This window comes from Solea solea, chromosome 5 (assembly GCF_958295425.1).
Source record: "Solea solea chromosome 5, fSolSol10.1, whole genome shotgun sequence".
NCBI classification, from domain to species: Eukaryota; Metazoa; Chordata; class Actinopteri; order Pleuronectiformes; family Soleidae; genus Solea; species Solea solea.
In genome coordinates, this window is record NC_081138.1 from 3989867 (window position 1) to 4012578 (window position 22712).

The 22712-nt window shown below is 40.5% G+C and overlaps 1 protein-coding gene across 2 annotated transcripts in view; it reads right to left on the reverse strand.

The window, feature by feature from the left end:
• The window catches only part of mettl15 (methyltransferase 15, mitochondrial 12S rRNA N4-cytidine), a 52445-nt gene that overhangs the window by 8608 nt on the left and 21125 nt on the right, over window positions 1-22712 (reverse strand). For both annotated transcript variants that reach the window (XM_058629038.1, XM_058629037.1), the window contains exons 3-5: window positions 14822-14958; window positions 2823-3014; window positions 1389-1567 (exon numbers count right to left, since the gene is read on the reverse strand). In XM_058629038.1, coding sequence (XP_058485021.1) covers window positions 1389-1567; window positions 2823-3014; window positions 14822-14958 — 508 coding nt within the window. The remainder of the gene's footprint in view (window positions 1-1388; window positions 1568-2822; window positions 3015-14821; window positions 14959-22712) is intronic.

The following is a 22712-nucleotide window of genomic DNA, read 5'->3' on the forward strand; positions in this document are numbered from 1 at the left end:
TGAATTTGTGCAATGTCTAATATTATAACCATCCGTCCATCTTCTACCGCTTTACATCCACATGTGGGTCGTGGGGGGCGCTGTTGCCAATGCCAGTCAGCCAATTTAGCTACTTAAGTGTATATATTACAGAATATTTCATTCATATTTCACATTCTCGACTATTTAAAAGCCTGGATAGCAAAAAAAAAAAGACTCGGATTTTAGTAGAATGTTATTCAAAACTGAATTTTTTTTTTTTTTGCGTCACTCTTAACACAACTCACAGCAAAAACCCTGCTAATATTCACTCATGCTGCAGCAGAGACTGTGGAGGAGAACTCCTCCATCGCACTTCTGCCTTTTTTTTGCGATGGAGTTCTTGCACCACGACTTGACAGGGCGGTTGTTTGGAGAGCAAAGCGATGCATCTCGGTTGTTTTTTTTTTTGTTTTGTTTTTTTCCTCTCCTGCATCTGTGTTTCAAAGCCACGCCACAAACGTGACTACGCCTACATCGTTACCAGAGCAACCCATGCAGAGAGGATGGTTATATTAGGACACAAATCCAATTTGAGTACTTGGAATTAACAGTTCAGACAGTCTGATAGAAAAGATCTGATTTGACAAAAATCCCCCCCCTCCCCTCCATCATGTCTCCTATAACTGTGCATTATTTCTGTCAGAATCTCAACTGCTAATAGAGCCACACCTGGAACTTTCTTAAATCAAGAGCTCTTGGATTGTTCCAAATAAACATCGGCGCTGATGACGTGCTTTGCTTTTCAAAAAAGATCAAACTGCTGCTCTTACTCACACCTGTTCTCCCAGGGTGACACTGACGCACATACTGCTCTGTGCAATAACTACTGAAATGACATCTCACTCCTTCAGCAGCTCAAATCTTGAGGCATACAGCTAAAACGAAAGAAAAAAAAACAATCAGTGAAGACAAACAATGTAATCCTGGCTTTATGCACAAATGTGTCGTGCGTGAGCATATGTGGGTGTTTGCATTTTGTGTCAAGTGTGTCTGTGTATTTGTGAGCAGAGACATAGGGGAAAGGAGAGAGGGGAAAAGGGAAAGCAGGATGCAATATGGGAAAAAAAAAAAAAAAAGAGGGAGAGGGACTTTACTACGTATTTGTTTTCAAGGCATTAGCCACATTGTGATCCTGCCGCCTCCAGCTTTGTCTTTGCCTCTTTATCTCTCAAAGGAAGGTGTGCAAGACAGGCACACAGCGAAGACGAGGCAGGAAACAGTGATGACGACTGAGACCACAGTCCACGTAATTTTCTGAGACGAATACATCCCACCGGGAGACAACCTTAATAACTCCACTCGTGTTTTATTTTCCCTTACAGCCTCAACAATGCTGCGGGGGATTAATCAGTATAGTGTGTAGCTACCTGCCACCACGCTGGCCAGCTGCTGTGTCCTGGTGATGGGGTTGACACGGCGTGCCTTCACAATGGCTGAAGCTATTTTCCTGGCGCATCTTTCTTCCCCGTATGCAGTGAGGATAGATGCAAGAGCCTGTTGATCCAAGGTATTCACGACGTCAGCAGCGCAGGGCATGTCGAGGTACCTACGCACAAAGAGAAGCCCAATTAAGCCGCTTGACGTCACGCCCTTGCTGACAGCGTTGAATCCTGACAATCCGGAGAGATGCAGCTGAAAACCTTCATGTTTGACAGTTACGAGCAGACCGAGTGCGAGAGAGTCAAATGAAGATGATTTCTGTGCACAATATGAAGACACTTCAAAAATAATGTGTCTATACTTGAAGGTGCAAATATGCACACACATACACACTTGATTAATAACAGAAATGGATACATGACTTTGCTTAACATGTCCACATTAAACGTACGCATCAACCCTAAGTGATATGAGGTTATGGTGCAAGACCACACCACATGATTTAAATTATAACACAATTAAATATAAATTGATTTATAAATAATATAAATTGCAACATTTCTGCATTAAAATACATAAAAAACAACACACTTTTTGAGTAGTGCACTAAAAACAAACCCAAAACTCTTCAAATCCATAAAAATCCGCATTTATGTTGAATATATTGGACTCATTGTGGTCGCCTGTTACTGACGTCACCCTCTTTACCCATTTTTACTTTTGTAAAAGTAGAACTTTGACTGCATTTTACAGCGTATACACACACACACCTCCATGTATATCACGGTCACTCGTTGTTCGCTGTGTTTTCTGCCTCTGGACAACAACTCCCATGATTCCAAGGCTAGATCTTCTGTTATTGTTTCGAGACCCATAGCAGTAGAAATGACATAATGCGTCTTTATGTATAATGTTAACATTTTTAATAATTTATTTTAATGTCTAAACATTATTCATCTGTGAAAGTAATCCATTTCTGTTTTTTTTTTTTTAGACAATTACCAGAAAAATAAATAAATAATAAAAAATGTCATTATTTGATTACTAAATTAACCGTCAACTATTCCGATCATCGCTTAATTGGTCTGAATACTTTTTTTTGTATAAGTAAAACAAGCTTTTTAATTTTTCAGCTTCTTAAATGTGAATATTTTCAGGTTTTCTGTAACAAACCAATCATTAAAACTGAATCATTTTGTTTTGTAGACAAAATAAGACAGATGTTTCAGCATTCCGTGACATTTTACTGCCAAAGTACTCAATTAATCGAGAAAATAACCGTTAGTTGCCGCCCTCTTGTCTATTCTTTTAGTTTTTATTAACCCCCGCTTTGACGTTACTGCTCCAGCGGTTGCTGAAACAATTTTAAGGCACCAGTGAGCCGGCACCTCCAGCTCTACAGTATACTGCACATCTCTTACCTCGCTCCATCCATCCTCATATCCAAGGGCCCATCTCTGCTCAGGGAGAAGCCTCTCTCTGCCTGGTCCATCTGCATGGAGGAGCAGCCAGCGTCCACCAGGACAGCATCAATGCTGCCTGGCTGAATGTTCACGTTAGACAGCGGGACCTCAAGCTCACTGAATCGGCCGAGCAATGGTTTCACACGACCACTAGAGAAAGGGTTACAATAAAAAAAAAAAGAGAGAGATATGTGTCAATGGATATGACACAATGCCTTATCATTTAAAAAAATGTATATGGAAACAAAAAGAAAGACAAGAATAACAAAAAAAAACCCACAAACATTAAATATTAAAGAGGAAATGGAAGAAGGAGGAGAAAGAAAAGCCCTTCTCATTCACAGGTGATGAGTTAAATTACTGTGTGAAGTCTTGCTGCTTCATTCCTCAATTTAAAACATAAAACAGAATGGATTTATGGAGCTTGATGACACAGAGTGGCTCTTTCTCTTTAAACTGGGATAAAACTACACAGTATTCAGTCCAACTTAATTGTGGAGAAGAGACTGCATCAATATGTTCAATAACAAGGAAAAAGAGCCATTTTTTGATGATAAAAATGTAAATGTGCCCTGACCTGACAGTAAAAACATGTGAATGAAAACACATACCAACGACACATACTAGATAGCACATTTAATCACATTAACACTTGGTTAACACGAGTAGATTGCTGTGTCAGCGTAGCACGAACGCAAACAATTGTATATTGCATATGGTCGGTAAGTTGTTGTTAAAGAGGAAGAACGAATCAAATCAAAAAACATAGAAATGAACTGGAACCTACACATATTACTTTATATTATATTATATTATATTATATTATATTATATTATATTATATTATATTATACTTTATTATATTATATTATGTTATGTTATGTTATGTTATGTTATATTATATTATATTATATTATATTATATTATAAATAATCCAACGTGTAACAAGTGAAACACTTCTCAAGCGACTTGTAACTATATAACTTGTCTATATCACAGCGTATGCTACTTTGTTGTTATTGTGACTTATCTTGTTCCATTAACCTGCCTGCCTATTTACATATTTAAATGTTTATTAATCTGTAAGGTCAGTATTAAATAAATTAGTTGATTTAAAAGCCCATTATCTTAATAAATATTCAGTAGCGACGTGCATTTCCTGTTTACCATTTGATTTTGGCCATCATGTCAGCCAAGTTTAAGAATATGCCATACGACACTTGAGTGCTTGGTACAACCACACTCTGATGTCCACTGGAACCGTTTGACGGTGAGTCGCTGCGGTCAAGGACACATTAGTCCGTGTAACGACACGAGGGTAATGAGGAAGACCACTGCTCTTTCCCATCGTCCGGTCTTACGTCACATATGCTGAATAGAAACGTTCGGTACAGCCTCCTCTTTCATGCATAGATAATGGTTTATGTTTACTGCATCATACGTGTAAACATTGCGGAGAGGTGGAAAAACCAGGTTGGAAGCCAACTCGATGCCTTCGCTAGCCTATTGAGATCCCTCCTTTTTCTGTGACAGGACTATGTACTCAGTCACGCACCTCTTCATGCACGAGTAGTGAGATCCTCCAGCCGCACTCATGCATTTTTCATGTGACCTTTAACATTGTGTGAACAAAGATGACGCCAGAAGAAGGCAACAGAAGTTGGAATCTATACATTACCGGCTTCTCCGCCCATCTGGTTCCGAGATATGAAAATGGATTTTCAACAAAAGTGGACAAACATAAAAAACCTGACCGTGTTTGAAAGGTAAACTAAAATAAATGTTGTGTATCAAAGACGCAAAGATATGCTAGCTCAAGGTGACAAAGCCTCCATTCATGATGGCAAGGACCCTCAGTTTTGTCTAAAGTGTTACATACAACTATGTCATGGTCATGATTACATCAACCGTTTACATATTGGATAATAGATCATAATAGGACCGCAACATGTTCTGTACTGACACTAAGATCAGTTCCAGATGTTCAGAACAAATTGAAAAAGCTGAAATCATGTCATTACAACATCAGTTGTAACGGCTGTCAGTATTACCAAGATGCAACGGTTTTGCAACGGGCATCACTAGCAACTCCTAGTCTCCTCTTTGACTAACACCAACAGTAAGTCACACTGGCATCTACTCATACTGTATGATGCAATTTATCATTTAGTTTCCATTTAGTTCCAAGTGAAAAGGCTCATTTTCCCAACCAGTGAATTCACCCACGGTGGATATTCAGTATATTCTTACTTCCTGGTTGGCCTCAACCAGCAAGCTGGAAGACTATGTACACTTAAATGGGCTACTTATGTGGTATTAAAGCGGAAATATGCATAATTTAACAGCTTCAGAGTCATTGTAATGGTTAAATGGCTTGTTGCGGGGATATTAGGGGCTGTCTGCCCCCCCCCAAATCTGGAAAACCAGCGTTGTAAGATCAGGGCTAACGACCCAGAGTTCTCAGAATCAAGAGGTCTCCATGACACTACGCACATACCCCATCAAGATCAAGGCATCGATAGTGCTATTAAGTTCATCATGGCAGAGCCGGGGAAAAAGAAGCAGAGAAAACCGTTGTCAGAGGAAGCGAGGAAGAGGAAACCAACGTCCGATCGAGTCAGGGGCCAAACAAGAGTAAACATCGAGAGGTTTGGATAAAGCGGTACACAATGGATGGAAACTTCTGCTCATCAAGAAAACGAGTGAGAAGAACAAGTGAGAAGGCTCATTTTCCCATTTACTTCCAGGTCTTTTTGCAAACAGTGAATTCCCTCAATTCCCTGGTGGCTATTTAATATATTCTTACTTCCTGGTTAGCCTCAACCAGTAACCCGGAAGACTATGTACACTTTTTTATAAATGGTCTATGGTATTAACCTTTGTTAATACTACCATCGATTTCTCCAAACTGCCCATTTAATGTGTACAGTCTGACGCATGTATTTTAAAATTCAGCAGTCCATGCTCTTATAAGCACAACAAGAACATGACTGGTGTGAATGCTTCTCACCATGAGCCTGTTTTTTTGATTTGTGCATACAAAAAAAAACATCTGAAGGGAAACACAGTTTCCAATGGCATCTTCAGACTTTAAGAACCCCAGTGTAGGTATTGATACCTTTCCTTTGTCAGGTGTTTTTCTCCAAATGTGAAGCCAGCCTCTTTCATGTATATACAATAACAACTCACTCAAGCTTCACTGGGGGCATTCACATAAATTGGCAGGTCCTCCATCTCAAAACCCACTGACGACAAAAACAGCAAGGGAGTACCTCGCCCACGCTGCCAGGGCCTTCCACTGCTTTGCTGCCGTTATCCACTATCCTGCACAGTGATTAATTAGCTGAAAAATCCATAGTAAGGGCATTGTTGTTCCCTCCCATTACATTCACAATCAGTTTCCGTTACTGTCTCCTCATTAACACCCATATCCACCTCCTCAATTTTTATTTTTTCTGGATTATTCAGTTGTAGCAGGAACCTTTTGGGGAGGTGTTTACATTTTATTCGACCTAATTGATTCTAGTTGGACCCTCCCAACTCAAACGGAGGGAAATCAAGCAGTTGTGTACTGATGATTTTGTTGGTCTGGCTTGCATATCCCAACTTCCATGGGATATTTATAGGGATGCACCGGAATGAAAATTGTTGGCAGAAAACCAAAACACCAAACTTACCTCACTAAAGTCAAGGCATTGCAATTGTATAGATTATTATTCATGCTTCAAAGAATAAATCAATTAAGAATCCATGAAAATATTTAGGAGGATCTCATCGAACATATCAGACAACGAGGGTGCAGACAGGCGAGCCTTTTTTATTTTCTTTTATTTGCACTGTGCACTTCTTCGTATCCAACGCAGCCTAGATCTATGCGCTCCAAGTAATGATCTTTAAGACGAGGATCGAGTACAGTCGCGATAAAGTGCAGGGAATCCGAGTGAATGTGAAAGTGGGGGGGTTCATAATCTGCTTTTGCGCAAAAAGACAATCCAGCATTTAATAGGTGCCGTTCAACCATGTACTCACATCTTTTTGGAACCGTTTTATTGGCGTCCCAAACTGATCTTGGACAGACTCTAAGCGGGTATAGACAGGCACGTTTTTATCATCACAATATCCTCGTCCTTTCCTTTTCCGGTGTTAAAGGTCTTTCGGCCGAAAATCGAAAATGGCCAAAAAAACGCATTTTCGATATATTTGGGTGGCCGAATTGTCAGTGCACCTCTCGATATTTACACTGATCGCTAGTGGGTGACGTTTTTCTGTTGCCCAATCAGCTGACAGTCGTGGGTGCACCTGGTCTAGCTCCACCCTGACTGTACCATACCATTTTCCTCGGGCACCCCAAGGGAAGGGTGGCAAAATAATGAAACGGTTGGTGTCGATCATTTTGGTACTCTTCCTAATGAAAACACAAAGAAATACGGACTGTACTGTACCGAACCGAACCACTCCACTCGGTGGAAACACGGATTAAGTAGTGAGCATGCACGGTCTTTGCCTTGGAGTTGGTTGTGAGAGTTTGATACAATGACTTGTATTTGCAGTTATACGGCATTGTCAGTAATTGCAAATAAGTTGCTTGAGCAGTGATACACTGAGGTCATGGATGTGGAGATGTTGATAGAGCTCATGAATGAATAGCCAACATCGGCCCCTTATTATACGAGACTTCACTAAAGAGAGGCTTACAGTTTGCCACATACATTAAAACGACTTCCTCACAGTCGTGGTAGCAGAAGCAGAGAATGATCCCGGCTTGAGGAGAAAAGGGACAGAGCTCTACCCAATGGTAGTGTCTGCCGATGTATGCATCAGCTTTACAATGAACGTAACACAAAGCAGGGCTGAATAAAACAAAAGTTGAACTTGGGGAATAGAGAGAACATGAGCTGGTAACCTTCTCTGGAGCGACTGCAGACAACTAGTGTCTGACAACTAGTGCACTAACTAGTGTGAGAGGATTGAGAGCTGGGAGGCAGACAAGAGGCTTGCTTAGGACTGAGCGACACCACGTAGCTTTATTTGCTGTGGGAGGGGCCTGTGCTGCCTCATTCAGACCTGGTATTAACATCTGTCCACAGTCAAACAGCCTTGGATATGACTGTTCACACCTGGTATTAAAATGCATCCTGTATGCATGTGTCTCCTGTGACCACTAGGGCAATAATCATGTGACTATTCGACATATTGTGATATAGTGGGAGATATAGGGTGTTTCTTTCTTTATTAATCAGTGTAATATTGATAAACAATATGCAGTTTTCGTTGTCTGGTGAGAGGAGTGGATGCAAGGTGAAAGATTCTTACTAGATACAATACATATCCGGGGTGACTATACGAGATATTGTGATATAGTGGGATACTATAAGGAGATATAAGGTGTTTTTTTCTTTATTAATTAATCAATGTAATATTGATAAACAATATACAGTGTTCTTAGTCTAGTGAGAGGAGGGGATGCAAGGTGAAAGATTCGTCTTATTATTTTTCTTCTCTAGTTTACTCATCTTTAGGATTTTTAAATATAATGTTTTTTTTTCTGTGTGGTTTTGCATCCAGGTAAGACACAAATGAGTAAATGCAAATAAAGGGCAAAGAGATTTTTTTTAATAATGTTTGAGGAGGAGATATGCTAACTTTGGCTCCTGTGCGTCATCGAGCCAAAAAAAAATCCCGTAAAAAAAGCTGCAGAAAAATAGTTTTCAGTCTTTACTCCATGGTTGTAATTTTTTCACATGCTCTCAGCAACAATTTCCTAACATATATAATGTGCAAAGAGGATAATCTCTGTATTTGCTTAAGAGGGAAGTGACCAGTGTTAATATTGTGGTTGTGGCTGCAAATAAACTTGATTTAAACAGATTTTTGCCACAGATCAGATGACGTTACATTATATTGGAGAATAAAAATATGTATTACTTCTTCTTTTTGATTGCTACCCACACACAGGTGACGGACGTACCGTGCACAACACACTGCAACGTTCTCTACGACATGTTTTTGTAAGCTGCTGAAGGATTTAAAAATATGCAAAACAGTTACATAACATTTCTAAATTATTAACTTCTTTATGTGGCTTAGATACAGAGTTGGAGATATAAATGCCTTATGTAAGCTCTTATATTATTCAGGAGGACAAGTTTCAGTGGTGTATGTGCTGAGGTCCAAGTGTGGGCTCATAATTGCTTAAGAGATCTGCACTATTTATAGTTGTAGCACCCCACAACATTGACATCATGCAAATCTTTCGGATATTCCGAGATCCCACATAGACAAACCCTAGATTTGTATTCAGAATTACAAGCATGTCGTGATAACAACTGCCCAGGAAATCACTTGTAAACTAAACAACAGGCCTTAAAAGTATTTCTCTCTGAATGAGAACGAGCCCAATTCTCTTGTGTGTGTGTGTGTGTGTGTGTGTGCGTGGACGCGCACTATTGTGTCAGATCTTTGCAATTTTGAACTGTTAATGCTTCTCCCTCTCTAGGGAGAGCGGATATTTGATTTGGCAGAAAGTTTTACACCGGATGCCCTTCCTGACGCAACATTCCCATTTATCCGCACTTGTGATCGGCACATGGAGACATGGCTGGGGCCAATTTAGAGAGTCCAATTAACAATGAGCGATGGGGATTGGAAACCTTGCAAAGTTCTCTTTCTGTTTATGGTTCTATGTTTATTTGATGTCTTATATTTTTTTATCCATCCAAAAACTTTTATCCAGTTTTGTATCCATCAACAAAAAGTGATGTTGTCTGTTGCAGTTATTAGATATATAGGGTTGTGACGGTACGCAAAAGTGACCGTTCTGCGCGTACCTTGACTTTGAAATCGCGGTTTTGTACATTTTCAGCATGGAAAGAAATGTGGAAAAACATGAAATAGTTATTAACAAGTTTAAATGACTAAACGGACTTAGCTGTAAACATAACAGTGGCTAATTGCCCATAATTTCCTGAATGAAGGACATGTTTTATATATATATATATATATATATATACATATATATATATATGTATACATATATACATAGTGTAACACTTTGTATTACGGTACACATATTCACCATTAACTAGATGCTTACTAACATGCATATAACTAGCATACTAGCCCTTTACTAGAAATTATTAAGCACGTATTAACACCTGAATCGGGATTAATCTTAATTCACGTCGTAATAGAATAAGGCTATGTAGAATAAGGTGTTAATACGTGCTTAATAATTACTAATAAAGGGCTAGTATGCCACTTAAATGCATGTTAATATTTGCATGTTAATATTTCTATATATATATGTACAGTATGTATATATATACATACATATACATATATATATATATATACAATCTTATGTGATATATTTTTATGACATTCGGCAAAAGCAAGGGTCTAACAATTTTTGCTATTCAGTGATACACAAGATTAGCAGATACTATAAGGTTTAAAAGCACCAAAATGATACATTATATACAAAATTATACATTATTATGAACATTCTTTTTTTAGATTTTGCGTCCTTATAATGAAAAATGTTATTCGTTGTACTTATTCTCCCTTTATGTAACATTTAAGGTCACCTAACCCGTCAACATTTTTTTTTTTTACTTAAAACATAAAATGCAACCTATTTTTACGTATAACATAAAATATACCTCTTTTTTTATTTCCTCACAAGCCATTCCCTGTCTAAATATGGCCTTGGATGAACTTGTCTGTCTGGAATAAGAGTACATTCTGTGGGGACATCAACAGCCTCCACAACAGCCTCAGTTTGAGTGCATGCTCATTCAACATGGTGCTGCCTCTTCACTTATCAAGCCTGAAATATTCCCGTGTTGACCTGCTCAGTTCCTTTACCTGCGTCACTGAAGCCTAAGACAAGATACTGATTGATTGCTTTCAGCAGGGGAGCAGTGGTGAAAATATCTACAGTCCCATGAAGGGAAAAAAAAGAAAAAGAAGAAACAAGCACACCCGGGCTGGTCTTTATAAAGCATTCTGATCAACATTTTAATTTCTTCCATGGCAATAAAATCTCAATGACTTATTTATTTACTGTTATAGCTACAGGAAGTCTGTGAATTTGAAACTAGACGGCTTGCATCTCGTTTGTGGCATTATCAAAGTCTCATGCACAAGTCTTCGGTAAGCGTTAATGCTTCTCTGCTGGTTCTCCACTTATATTTTAATGAAAATGCATTCAAAAGTCTGGTTCACAAGGTAGTTGGCTGAAGATATGGGAAATGTTGCACTGCGGGTGATGGGTAATTACTGAATTCTGTATTTACAGCAGCTGAAATCAACACTTCCTTGGATGTATAAGTAGAAACGTTGGATGGATGGATGGATGGGTGGATGCTTATAAGAAAGAAATGCTCTCTTAAGCCCGGGACACTGCCCTAAAGGTCACCCAACGCAATGAATGATTGCACTCCATGATGGTGCCTCAGATTGACATGTTTTGGTGAAGAAAAACAGCTCACAAGAAACCGACACATACATTCTGCGCCTGTGTAAGGACATTACTTTCCTTAGCAGCAACATTGTGGTAGTCTATATTATGGATTGTTTGCACCCTCAAATACCACAGGCACATCTGTTACGATGTATGCGATGCTGCACGTGAACGGTCCCTTTGTCATTGAAAAAAGGGACATGTTGATAGAGCTGCAACTAACGATTATTTCCATTATCGATTAATCTGTCGATTATTTTCTCGATTAATCGTTTTGGTCCGTAAATATCAGAAAACCTTGTAAAATGTTGATCTGTGTTCGTCAAACCTGAAAATGATGATGTTCTCAAATGTCTTGTTTTGTCCACAAACCAAAATGATTAACTTTTAATGATTTATGTGTTATCCAGTGCAAAGAAATGAAGAAAATATTCACATTTAAGAAGCTTAAACAATCGGAAATCTTGTTTTTATCATGAAAAAACCTTCAAACCGATTAATCGATTATCAAAATAGTTGTTGATTAATTTAGTAATCGATTAATCGATTAATCGTTTCAGCGATACATGTAGGCAACGATGCTGTGCACCTCTACTAAGGTCAGTCAGTCATCATCTACCACCCTGGACAGTTCGCCAGTCCATCGCAGGGCCACACACAGATAGAGACAAACAACCATTCACTCTCACACTCACTCCTATGGTCAATTTATAGTGTCCAATTTACCCTAATCCCCACATTGCATGTTTTTGGACTGTGGGAGGAAGCCGGAGAACCCGGAGAGAACCCACGCACACACGGGGAGAACATGCAAACTCCATGCAGAAAGGCCCTTGTTCCAACCGGGGCTCAAACCCGGGTCTTCTCGCTGCAAGGCGAGAGTGCTAACCACTACACCACCGTGTGGCCCCCTCTACTAAGGTACGACACATAAATCTGTTGTGTAACCTGTTGTGCTTCAGGATGCTGAAACGGGCTAACGGGAGAGCATTTTACCGGATCCCTAATGATCAAGAAACTGATTGGTGTAAAAATCCCATATACAGTAAGTCAAGGCAAACGCCCACAGACGTCAACGTTGTTGGTCGTTGCCGTTGCACCAGTACAACATCACGCTACGCTGCCATCGGGCACAGCCCACAACCCGGCCTACCAAGTAAAGGTACTGTTCTCAGTCCAAACACAAGCCTGACCCAGGGCCTTACCATTCCAAACCATACCATACTGTACCACACTGAACCTCACCATGAGGGAAACACAGCCTTGGTAAATGCTGGACTCAGTCTAGCTGACATACAAAGTCTGCACGGCAACGTTTACATACGCTAACAGAGCAGTTAATTACATTACACTGCCTGTTACTATTGCTAACGTTATGGTACATTATGCTAACGTGAAATCAACACTGGCTGATAGACTCCAGAGTTAAATGTTTGTCACAAAGACAGATTCCAGCCATTTGTATCCCTCCAGACCATTGACTCTCTGGATTAAGGACTTAAAGTGTGCAGGGAACTCTGATGGGTTGAATCCGGCAACGGCCCTGCAGTACCGTTGACAGCCATGATGGGCGCTGTGAGCACACTTAGTTGCACTCAGTCAACACACAGACGGACAGACTCCTGATAGCACAGCAACGTCAAATTTGACAATGTCTACGCAGAAGATCTGGTGTTGTTGGCCCTTGGTGTTTCCTTAAAGGAAGGAGGAAAAAAAAGTTGCCATAGTTGTTGCCTTGCTTCATCTTTTACACGTCTCTGATTGGTTGGTAAACAGCCAATCACAGAGATCGCTCTATCACTCTCCGATGCCACGTCAACATGCTGAATTGACCGCAAAGCCGCCGTCAGGGGTTCTTATCCATACCGACATCGAGTGCTACGCCAGGTCATTGACTGCCTGATGGCCAAGATGATGTCTCCAATATCTTATATCTAAAACTATTAAGTTTTAGTACATACATCAAGTTTATGTTGCTTCCATGAAATTTCTGCCAACACCAATAAATCAAGCAATTACAAGAGCACTGAAAACTTTACCTCCACCTTGTTCAAAAACACAAATGAAGAAGAAAGACAAGGGAACATTACATTTTAACTGAGCGTTATGTGCTTTTGTGAGCTTTATGTGCTTAAAAATATTTTTTGTGACGTCATTAGTGAGTAGAATCACAAAAGGTATAATGTTTCGGTCAAAAACTTACCGATGAACACGTAACCTGCTTGGCTGAGGTAATAAAACCAACATCGTTTGTATGCAACATAGCGCATACAAACAGTTATTATCTCATTTGATATCAGTCTCGGTGTGACCCACATGCACACACATGTAAATCCAGTGTTAGTCCGACATGGCTTTCCAATACTTCTTTAGCGCCTTCTTCATATTTATAACATTTGTTGTTGGCACAACTGCAGCAGTGCTTCAAGCGCAGGGAAGTCATAGCAACAAGAGCGATGAAAAGCAGAGAACACAGCAAGGCTCAACACGCGGGAGACAAAATCCCACCGAAGACATGGGTGAATAGAATTTAGAGTATTACTTTCACGAGTTAAAGATTTTAACTAAAATGCACATTAAAAAATGGGGCTTTCACCTTCACATTAACACTCAACAGTTTGCATCGAGGTTATACTTTCCTCAAGACATGGGAGTGGAGAAGAGAGAAAATCCTCTAACCCTGTTGTGTGGATGCACTGCGTAGGCAGCCAGGGTCTTTTACTCAGGCTTCCAATAATATTGGTTAATTGCTAGATTTCTCCATCCTCTCTCAACTTGCATCACGAGTAGGCGTGGAAGGGTTTACAGCGGGGGTATATTGCTGCTGACAGAATACAGTGTTCTCATTCTCTCTCTCTCTCTCTCTCTCTCTTAATTGTCATTCCCCGCTCACAGGCACATTTCTCTGGCAGATTCCCTTGAGAGAGGTTTCCCCAGAATCTACGTAAAAGGATTCCTTCCCACGCCATGGTCTTAGGAACATCTCATTTTCATCCTCCTGCGCCACACGCACACACACATTGTGTCCTCAACTCTCCCTGTTCTCAGCCCCTCCCTCTCCCCCCAATCTTATAGATCCTCCGTGGGAGGCAGCATCTCCCTCACACTGCAGGCGTGGGCCCTTACTCTGACAAATGACATGCCGGGCCCACCAGCTTTGCGTGGGGGGGAGAAAGCTTTAAGTTAAGAAGGAGGAATGGATTTGATTGGATGCTGAAACTCAGGGGCTGCATCTTAGTGAGCAGTACTTGATCGGGCTCAGGCAAGAAGGGAGAAATACAGGGAGAACAGCAATACCGTGTCACACCTACAGCATGTTTTTCAGAAATAATGGCTGCATTCTAAACACTGCTCAAAATGGTCACGCTGTCAACTGTGACAGTGAAAACTTATGGTAAAACACAAGCCATGATGAAGTATAAACATTTGTCTGGGCACATCGTAACTTCAGCTTGTGTTTTGGTCTGGCTGCTGTTTTTCATTAAATCACTTACGAGTGCTCCTTCGCTAACTGCCGGGCCAGAGAATATGCTGTCGGGTCTCGGTCCAAGGCCAGGACTGTGACTTCAGGAGCCGTGTTTAGAATCGCTTTGCTATGGCCGCCGCCTCCAAATGTCATGTCCAGGACCACCTACGTGTGAGAAGGCAAGAAAACAACAACACATTCTTCTCACAACGGGGACTCCATATACATGATTCATCATCTTATCATCACAATGTTAGCTCTTCAGTGTTCACAGTGGTGCGCTGGCAAGTGTCACCTCAAATCAGACTTTTGTCAATCTGTCTTGTCTCGGCACACATTATGATGGGCTTGTAAGTTTGGGAGTGAAGTGAAAAAGAAATGTTTATATTAACTGTCACCACTTTCATTAACATTAACAATAAAACAGATTTTCAGTTGCATTTCATATCAACATATTTCTACTTCATCCATCATGGTATGGTTCAATTTGGTACCGTATGGTATTGTACTGGGTAATAGGGGTTAGCCCCGGGTTAGGCTTGCGTTTCAACTGAGAAGAACATACGGGGTGAGGGCTGTGCCTGATGGCCACATAGCGGGATGTCACACCAACGACAACAAACGTTGACATGGAAAGCGACACAACGGACAACAACGGACAACATCCAGCAACTCTTTTTTCCTGCTAAGTTTGTGGCTGTTTGTCATGCAAATAGACTCGACTTCCATGGAATGTTTACACCAATCGCAAGGGAGTGATGCTTTTCTGTCGCCCAATCAGCTGACCGAACCCTACCATTTTGCTATGGTACACCAAGAGAAGGGTACCAAAGAAGGGAACGGTTGGGTCAGGTTATTTTGGTAATCTTTGTAATGGAAATGGGCCACAAGGATGGTGTAGTGGTTAGCACTCTTGCCTTTGCAGCAAGAAGACCTGGATTCGAGGTAAATTGGACACTCTAAATTGACCATAGGTGTGGGTGTGAGAGTGAATGGATGAATGGTTGTTAGTCTCTATATGTGGCCCTGCGATGGACTGGCAAACTGTCCAAGATGTGCCCTGCCTATCGCCCCCCTGCGACCCTCCTGGATGGATGGATGGATGGATGGATGGATGGATGGAATGGAAATGCTAACTGTGCATTTCCAAATCCTTTAAAAGTTCTTTTTTATGTTGTCTTCCCCTTTGCATTTTAAAAGGCTTTGGCAAATTAAACATTTATTGTGGGAACAGTTCATCTGAAAAAAAAATCCACTGATACAAGATAAACATGTCAGAGCCAGTAGTTATTTAATGATTCTTTCAATTAACTATGTTGTCTTGCAAATTTCTGGCAAATGTCAGTTATTTCTTTTGATTTATTTTCAAGTACCACAGCAGTGTGCCTGCATGCCGACAACTGTTATTCATTCTCCCCTTTAATAATCTTAAACGGCAAAATAAAAACAAGACTCATGTTCAAACTTTGACAGCCTCATCGAGCCATCAAAGCAGGGATTTCTTGAAGTGTATTGTTAGCAAAAGTCTTAAAACACTAGTGCGTGAAAACAAACAAATGTACATTAGCTTCAAACCGTCGTCTTATGCGTTCACACAGTGCTGATCAGGCCACACAAATCTCTCTCTGCACTGCACACATTTGTTTTACGTCAAGACAGATGGAGGCAACAGTGACATTGCGCTAGTAAAGTGAGACTGCTGTCTCACAGTTTAGCTCCACCCTGACCTTACCATACCATTTAACTCTGGTACTAAAGAAAGGGTGCAAATAAATTCATTATTTTGGTACTTCCCTAATTCCTAATGGAAACGCTAAAAAATATGTACAGTAACACGGCTACTGAGACTCAGCCGTCTGTTTGAAATGTCTTGAGAGGGACCAAAATGTAGACCCTGAGTTTCTAAGTGAAAATCGGGCCACCAGTGTTTCCAAAATTCTCCACTTTGGGAATTTTTTTGCGTGGATGGCAGACATAAACGTGGCTAAGTGAAATCTAAAAAGAACTGCTCATGCCCACTGAGAATTATCACCCAACTCTCCTTATCCCCTCAGCTCTGTGGAGCATTCTAGCTTCTGCTGCTCATTGTTTTGGTTTTATGGCCAACAGCTTTCTTCAGTTTCCCACTGCTCTCTTAGGACTGTCATATGTGGTACTGATTTCTTCTGGCTTAGCGCATTTGTGAATCATTTGGTCACTGCTCATTTTTCCCAGGCATGTACAGTGTAAATGACCATCAGATATAATACAAAAAGGGCCAATGCTGAATAGCAACCAGGGGACAACTCCGCAGATTGCAAAAATAACTCAGTTTGAATGGTAGTCTGTGGGAAAATTAGCGGTAAACATATTCCTGAGGAGTAAATGGTCTTTTGGCCTCTTCAATAGCGCGGTGATGTCCATTTTGAAAAGCACGTTTACATTTCAGAGAAAAAAAGACGAAGCACGGCACATAAATGGTGACACCGTCTTCCAATAGGGGCTTGGTTGCAGGTGATGTCTGTGCAAAATCTCAACTAGGTGCTGGGTAAATCGTGAATCTTTAGGCTTCAAAACACAAGTTGAGAGTCTTATGGGTGACGTCACTACCATTTGGCACTAGGTGCTCTCTATAAATGAGCCTGCTGGAGAAGATGATGCAATAGAGACTTTGACTCTTCAGGGGCCGTGACAAGATGGTGTAACCAACGTATTCCACTAATCGTTGCACCCTTAGTCTCAATACTTTTATTCACTATTATGACCAGAATCATCACTGAGGCACTGGAATTTTAATCTGACAAATATGGATGCCTCAAAAGGTACCAAATTAACACTTCCAAGTGCCAAATGTGAAATGGTTAAAGTTAGTGAGTATATGTACAGACAAATCCAGTTAAGAGTTCATTTTTATAAAGGCCTCCCTACAAATGTACACATTTTACTTTGTGCTAAACATTGCTTTACAACAATGTCTGCAAAGACAGGAACAATCTTTGTAATTCTCAACCAATCAGAGGCAGACTAAGGGGAACATGGGCAACTATCAATTCCTTCCTCAGCTTTCAGTCTGCCACTCACCACAACGCAGCTAATTAAAAGTGATGAGGTGATATTTGCAAGGATGAGAGACAACGACAAAAGGAGCAACAGCCGAATTGCTGTTTCCGAGTCGAGCTACTGTATGGCTGTGCCTCAATTATGCCGTTCAACTGGACGACTGCCCTTGTCCCAGAATACAAGCACGAGTGGGGAATAGATTTATTGAATTATGCTCCACTAAACAGTGAAACGCCCCCTTTTTAAGCTTGATAGTATAAGGCATCTTCTAGTTTGGCCTCCAGCTAGTTGTTAGCATGTATTTCTACCACCCATTAAGTCAAATTAACCAATTCTTTAAGCATGAAATCTGTTCCTCTCTCATCAGTCCAAACAAATTTTACCACGTTTTTGTATGTGTGTACCAGGGTCGTCGTTATTTTTGGGTATAACCCTGCAGTGGGAACTGTAGCAGTGACTCTGTCAGACAGACAGTCTATTCTCCGGTCATGGAGGAAGTACTGAACAAATCGTTTTAATGAACTGATTCTAACGATTCACAAAATAACTGCTTTACAAGTCATTAGTTACTCGTTTGTGTGTGTCAAGTGTAAAACGAAGTCATGGCAGTTTCATGCAGCCGTGCAGAGATGACTCCGCCCACATTGAGTAGGTACTATTTTTGTAGTGGAAAACCAACCTAAACCGTGTCATGCCGTGCGAGCTGGGACCATAGTGGAAAAGGGCCATAACTCACTCACTCACTCACTCTTCTACCGCTTTATCCTCCACATGAGTGTCGTGGCTGGCATAGGGCGTAAGGCAGGGTACACCCCAGACAGGTCACTAGTCCACATAAAGATAAACAACCATCCACTCTCACACTCACGGCCAATTTAGAGTGTCCAATTTTCCTAATCCCCAAATCTGCATGTGTTTGGACTGTGGTAAGAAACCGGAGAACCCGGAGAAAACAGGCCCTTGAAAAATAGACACTTGTTCTGAACAGAACAAAGCAAAGCTAAGAGTGCTAATCAACCTGCTAACCTGTGAGAAATTACATTTTGTACAGTTTCAGTCAGACAAACATGGTTCAATGTATTTCAAATTTCTTGCCTTTGTCCCCGACGTTCACTTAGCAAATATATTCAACAGAATTTCAAGATCAAGACATCTTGACATCTGGCTTTTACATTTGAACTCAAATATGATATAATTTTACTTCAAATTATGTTGTGATCTCTTTCAGATTTCAGTCTATATCAATACCACATTTACATAATGTGACACATAAATTAAGTTTATTATTTTGGCTGAAGAAAAAAAAAAACTGATGCTTGGCCGGCGGACACTTTGGTTACAAGTAAATATATTTGATTTTGCACCTTGGATGCCTCCTATCTGACAAAGATTATGGTTCACTGTTAATGTAATCATACTAACATATGGATGACATGAATGCATGCAGGCCCATATGAAGAAAAATCTTTGGCACAGATGTGTGACGTACATGGCTGGAATTCTCTTATGATTCACAGTGGCAGGAAAAAATTAACTGTAGATCTGTAGACAGAGAGGATTCCTGCGACAGCTCACATGCACGCAGACTAACCAAGATTGAGTCATTTTGGATCTAGAAGGTTTTTTTTTGAAAAACTTGGGTATGGATATTAAACTTTACACACAATATTAAAGATATTACAATATGCACTGAATCTTAAAATCCCCTTATACAAGTCATTAACGTGGTAATCTTCCTTAACTCTGCGATCCATCCGTCTTCATCAATCTCCATCAGTTTGACTCAAACCATTGACAAATCCAGTGCGTACATTCAGCAGTGAATGGGGGACACGTGCTGATCTCAAACACTGCAGTACACTGGTGTGTTTTTTTTTCTTCCTTTCTCATCCCCTCCTGTAATGGACTGACTTGGCCTCGATTTTTACCTATAAAAAACTTCCTCTCATGTCCTGATACTGTCCACATGCTGCTGACTAATTACGTCAAAGTGAATGTGCGATGTGATATGACATTTCCTGCCACTCTTGTGCTTTTAGTGGGACACACACACACGCACGCGCACGCACGCACACTTTCAGGCGTTGTCCTCTGTTCTCATGTGTTAACCCCAAAATGCCAAAATAGAAATAGAACATATTGCTAGCTTTGTTAACACAGTTTCACCTACTGTACAAGAAAAAAAACATTGTTCTAGTGTTACGCTGTCAGCCAGGAACAAGTGGAAAAGCAAGACGGTAAAAGATAACAACAACAAGGTAGCGAGACCACTACAATCTTTATATAATCCTAAGAAAGATTTCCCACAGGAAAAATGACACCAGTTCTGAATTGGTACTTCCATGCGTGGTGGTTTTGGTGGTGGATGTTGTTCACTACAGTGAAGGTGATCATTTTCCAAGCTATTTGTACAATTTGGACCACGTGTATTGTGAAATATTGCCAATTTAGAATATTTTGAATTTTTTAATGCTCTTGAATCATAGAGTGGGGTAAAATTACTTAAAAACAGTGACATATTAGTCAGTAAAAAGGTTGAAAAGCAGGTTTAAATCAAATATGTTTGGATATGTGTTAATAAATATATTGTGTTTAGAGCTGCAACTAACTATTTTTTCATAATTGATTAATCTGTTGATTATTTACATTTTTGGTCCATTAAATGCCAGATGATGTTCTTAAATGTCCACAAACAAAAAGTATTCACTTTCTTTCATTATGTGGAGCAAAGAAGTGAAGAAAATATTCACATTTAAGAAGCTGAAACAATCTTTTAATAATAGCTTCAAACCAAAAATTATCAAAATAGTTCGGCGATTCATTTAGTAATTGATGAATAGAGTCTAATTGTGTTACAATGTAGAGATATTATTATTCAAGGGTAAGAAATAGGAAATGTGCTATAGCTGCCGACCATTCTGCATCATCTCTGCTGTTTGTCAGGTAGCTGTTAACTCTGCTGTATCCGTGGCATATGACTTGCAAAGTAGAAAACATCTCCTGTCCAGGCATATTTCCTTATGTCTTATATTGGTTCACTGCCGCTGCTAGATACAGACTGGCAAAAAAAATAAATAAAAAAAAATAAAAAAATACATAAAAACTCCCAGCCCTGCACTGACTGAACAGTCTGAGCCTGGTTGAATAATTGGCCGGATTATGCTTTACTTTTTTATTTTTTATTTATTGATGTATTATAATGTCAGCAAATGGTGGGGAACAGATGTAAAATGACACAAAAGGAAATGCCAGCTATTCCCAACAAAAAGCATTAAACCTGCCGATCGATAGTGACGTTGAAGGTGGGGTGTGTGCGTGCATGTGTGAGGGAAGAAGTGATCAATGGCGGTTCCCTCTCCTTTCCAGCGCACAGCAGCAGATGGGGAGGGGGTGTGGGCTAGTGGGATGAGTCACACGCATAATGAACTTGCCTGTTGTGCTATTCAATACAAAAAAAGGAAAAGGAAAACAGAAACACAAACAGCAAAGTAGGCTGGCTTTTATTGAAGCGGTTGACACAAGCCACCAGGAGACAAACTGGTCCTCTACTGGAGTGGGCAGCACTTGTCACAACAATCTTTTGTCACATCTTTAGGAAGCTGTGGCCAAAAGAACAAAGGTAAAGCCTGTTTATTTCCGACCGCCGGCAGATTCTCAGCGTCGTTAGAGGTTGTTGCTTGAAAGGAAAAATACCGTATATATTTATTCAAATTGGCATTGCCGCTGCCCTGAGCAAAGACATTATCCATCTTCATGAAGTTTTTCTAATTTCATCATACCTCTCTCTTTCCCCATACTCACACACATAAAAAACACACAGCAATCACTAAAAATTGAAATTGCAAATCCCTGAATGCTGCTTTAAAAATCCTCCACTTCTGCCACCACATGGACAAAGGGACTTCTGGGTAAGATTCTGTGATAATGGCCTTGGCATTTGCAATGATGATTGACACCAAACTTGGGGAGTGAGTCATTCACATTGATATTTCATACAGGGGAGTGTCAGCGATGTTCTCACCTAGACGAGGCCTTCCCAGAGAAAACTGCGGCCCGGAGTTTAGAACTCAACGTGTCTCTAAATGCACAGATGACACTAAAATTAAAGCATACTCTGGTCTGTTTTTGGACTTCTGATTAGTGTGTGTAATATCTGCCTTTCCCAGCAGAGGGAATAGGAGAGTTAGGAGTGGCCCAAGTGGTGCAGTCCATCGGTGAAGCTGCAAGGTGCTATAATGCAGGACGCCTCGGCAACAGTATTCTTATTGCAAGCTTTTTGACCCAAAAGGAAAAGGTTAACACGCTGTCGAACCTGTGTTACACCAACAAAAAGTAGGCAAGAGCAACTAATAAGAGAGTTTGAGATCAGAAACTGCATCATTTTGTTTGGCTTTCATGAGCTTTTGCAAACATAAACACAGCTCATACTATTGGAAATAATATCCTGGCCATATGGAGAAAAAAAAAAAAAAGGGCCTCATCTCGCATCTTCTTATGGTTGAATTCATTAGGAAAAGGGGAAGAGGAACCTGAGAGAAGCCTGAGTACTCACCTAAATCCTACTTGTGACTCCCCAGCCCAGGTCAGTTACAGTGGGGGTTCTAAAATGTCATTGAAGGGAGTTTTTACAGATCTTGTTACACTAACACACAGACCATTAGGGAGACAGATACACAGGTAGAGGATCGCTTTTCTTGTCGCGTCCGTTGCCATGGCAAGAGTGGAGGTAACCGGTTTGCATTTCTTTCTTCTGTCACACAAAGTTCATGGCGAGATGCGAATGAATTTCTCCAGTTCTTGCGGCGCGAGAGAGCGTGGCATATGTGAACAGACAGTACGGACGGACGGACGGACGGATTGGAAAGAGTGACGTGCCGTTT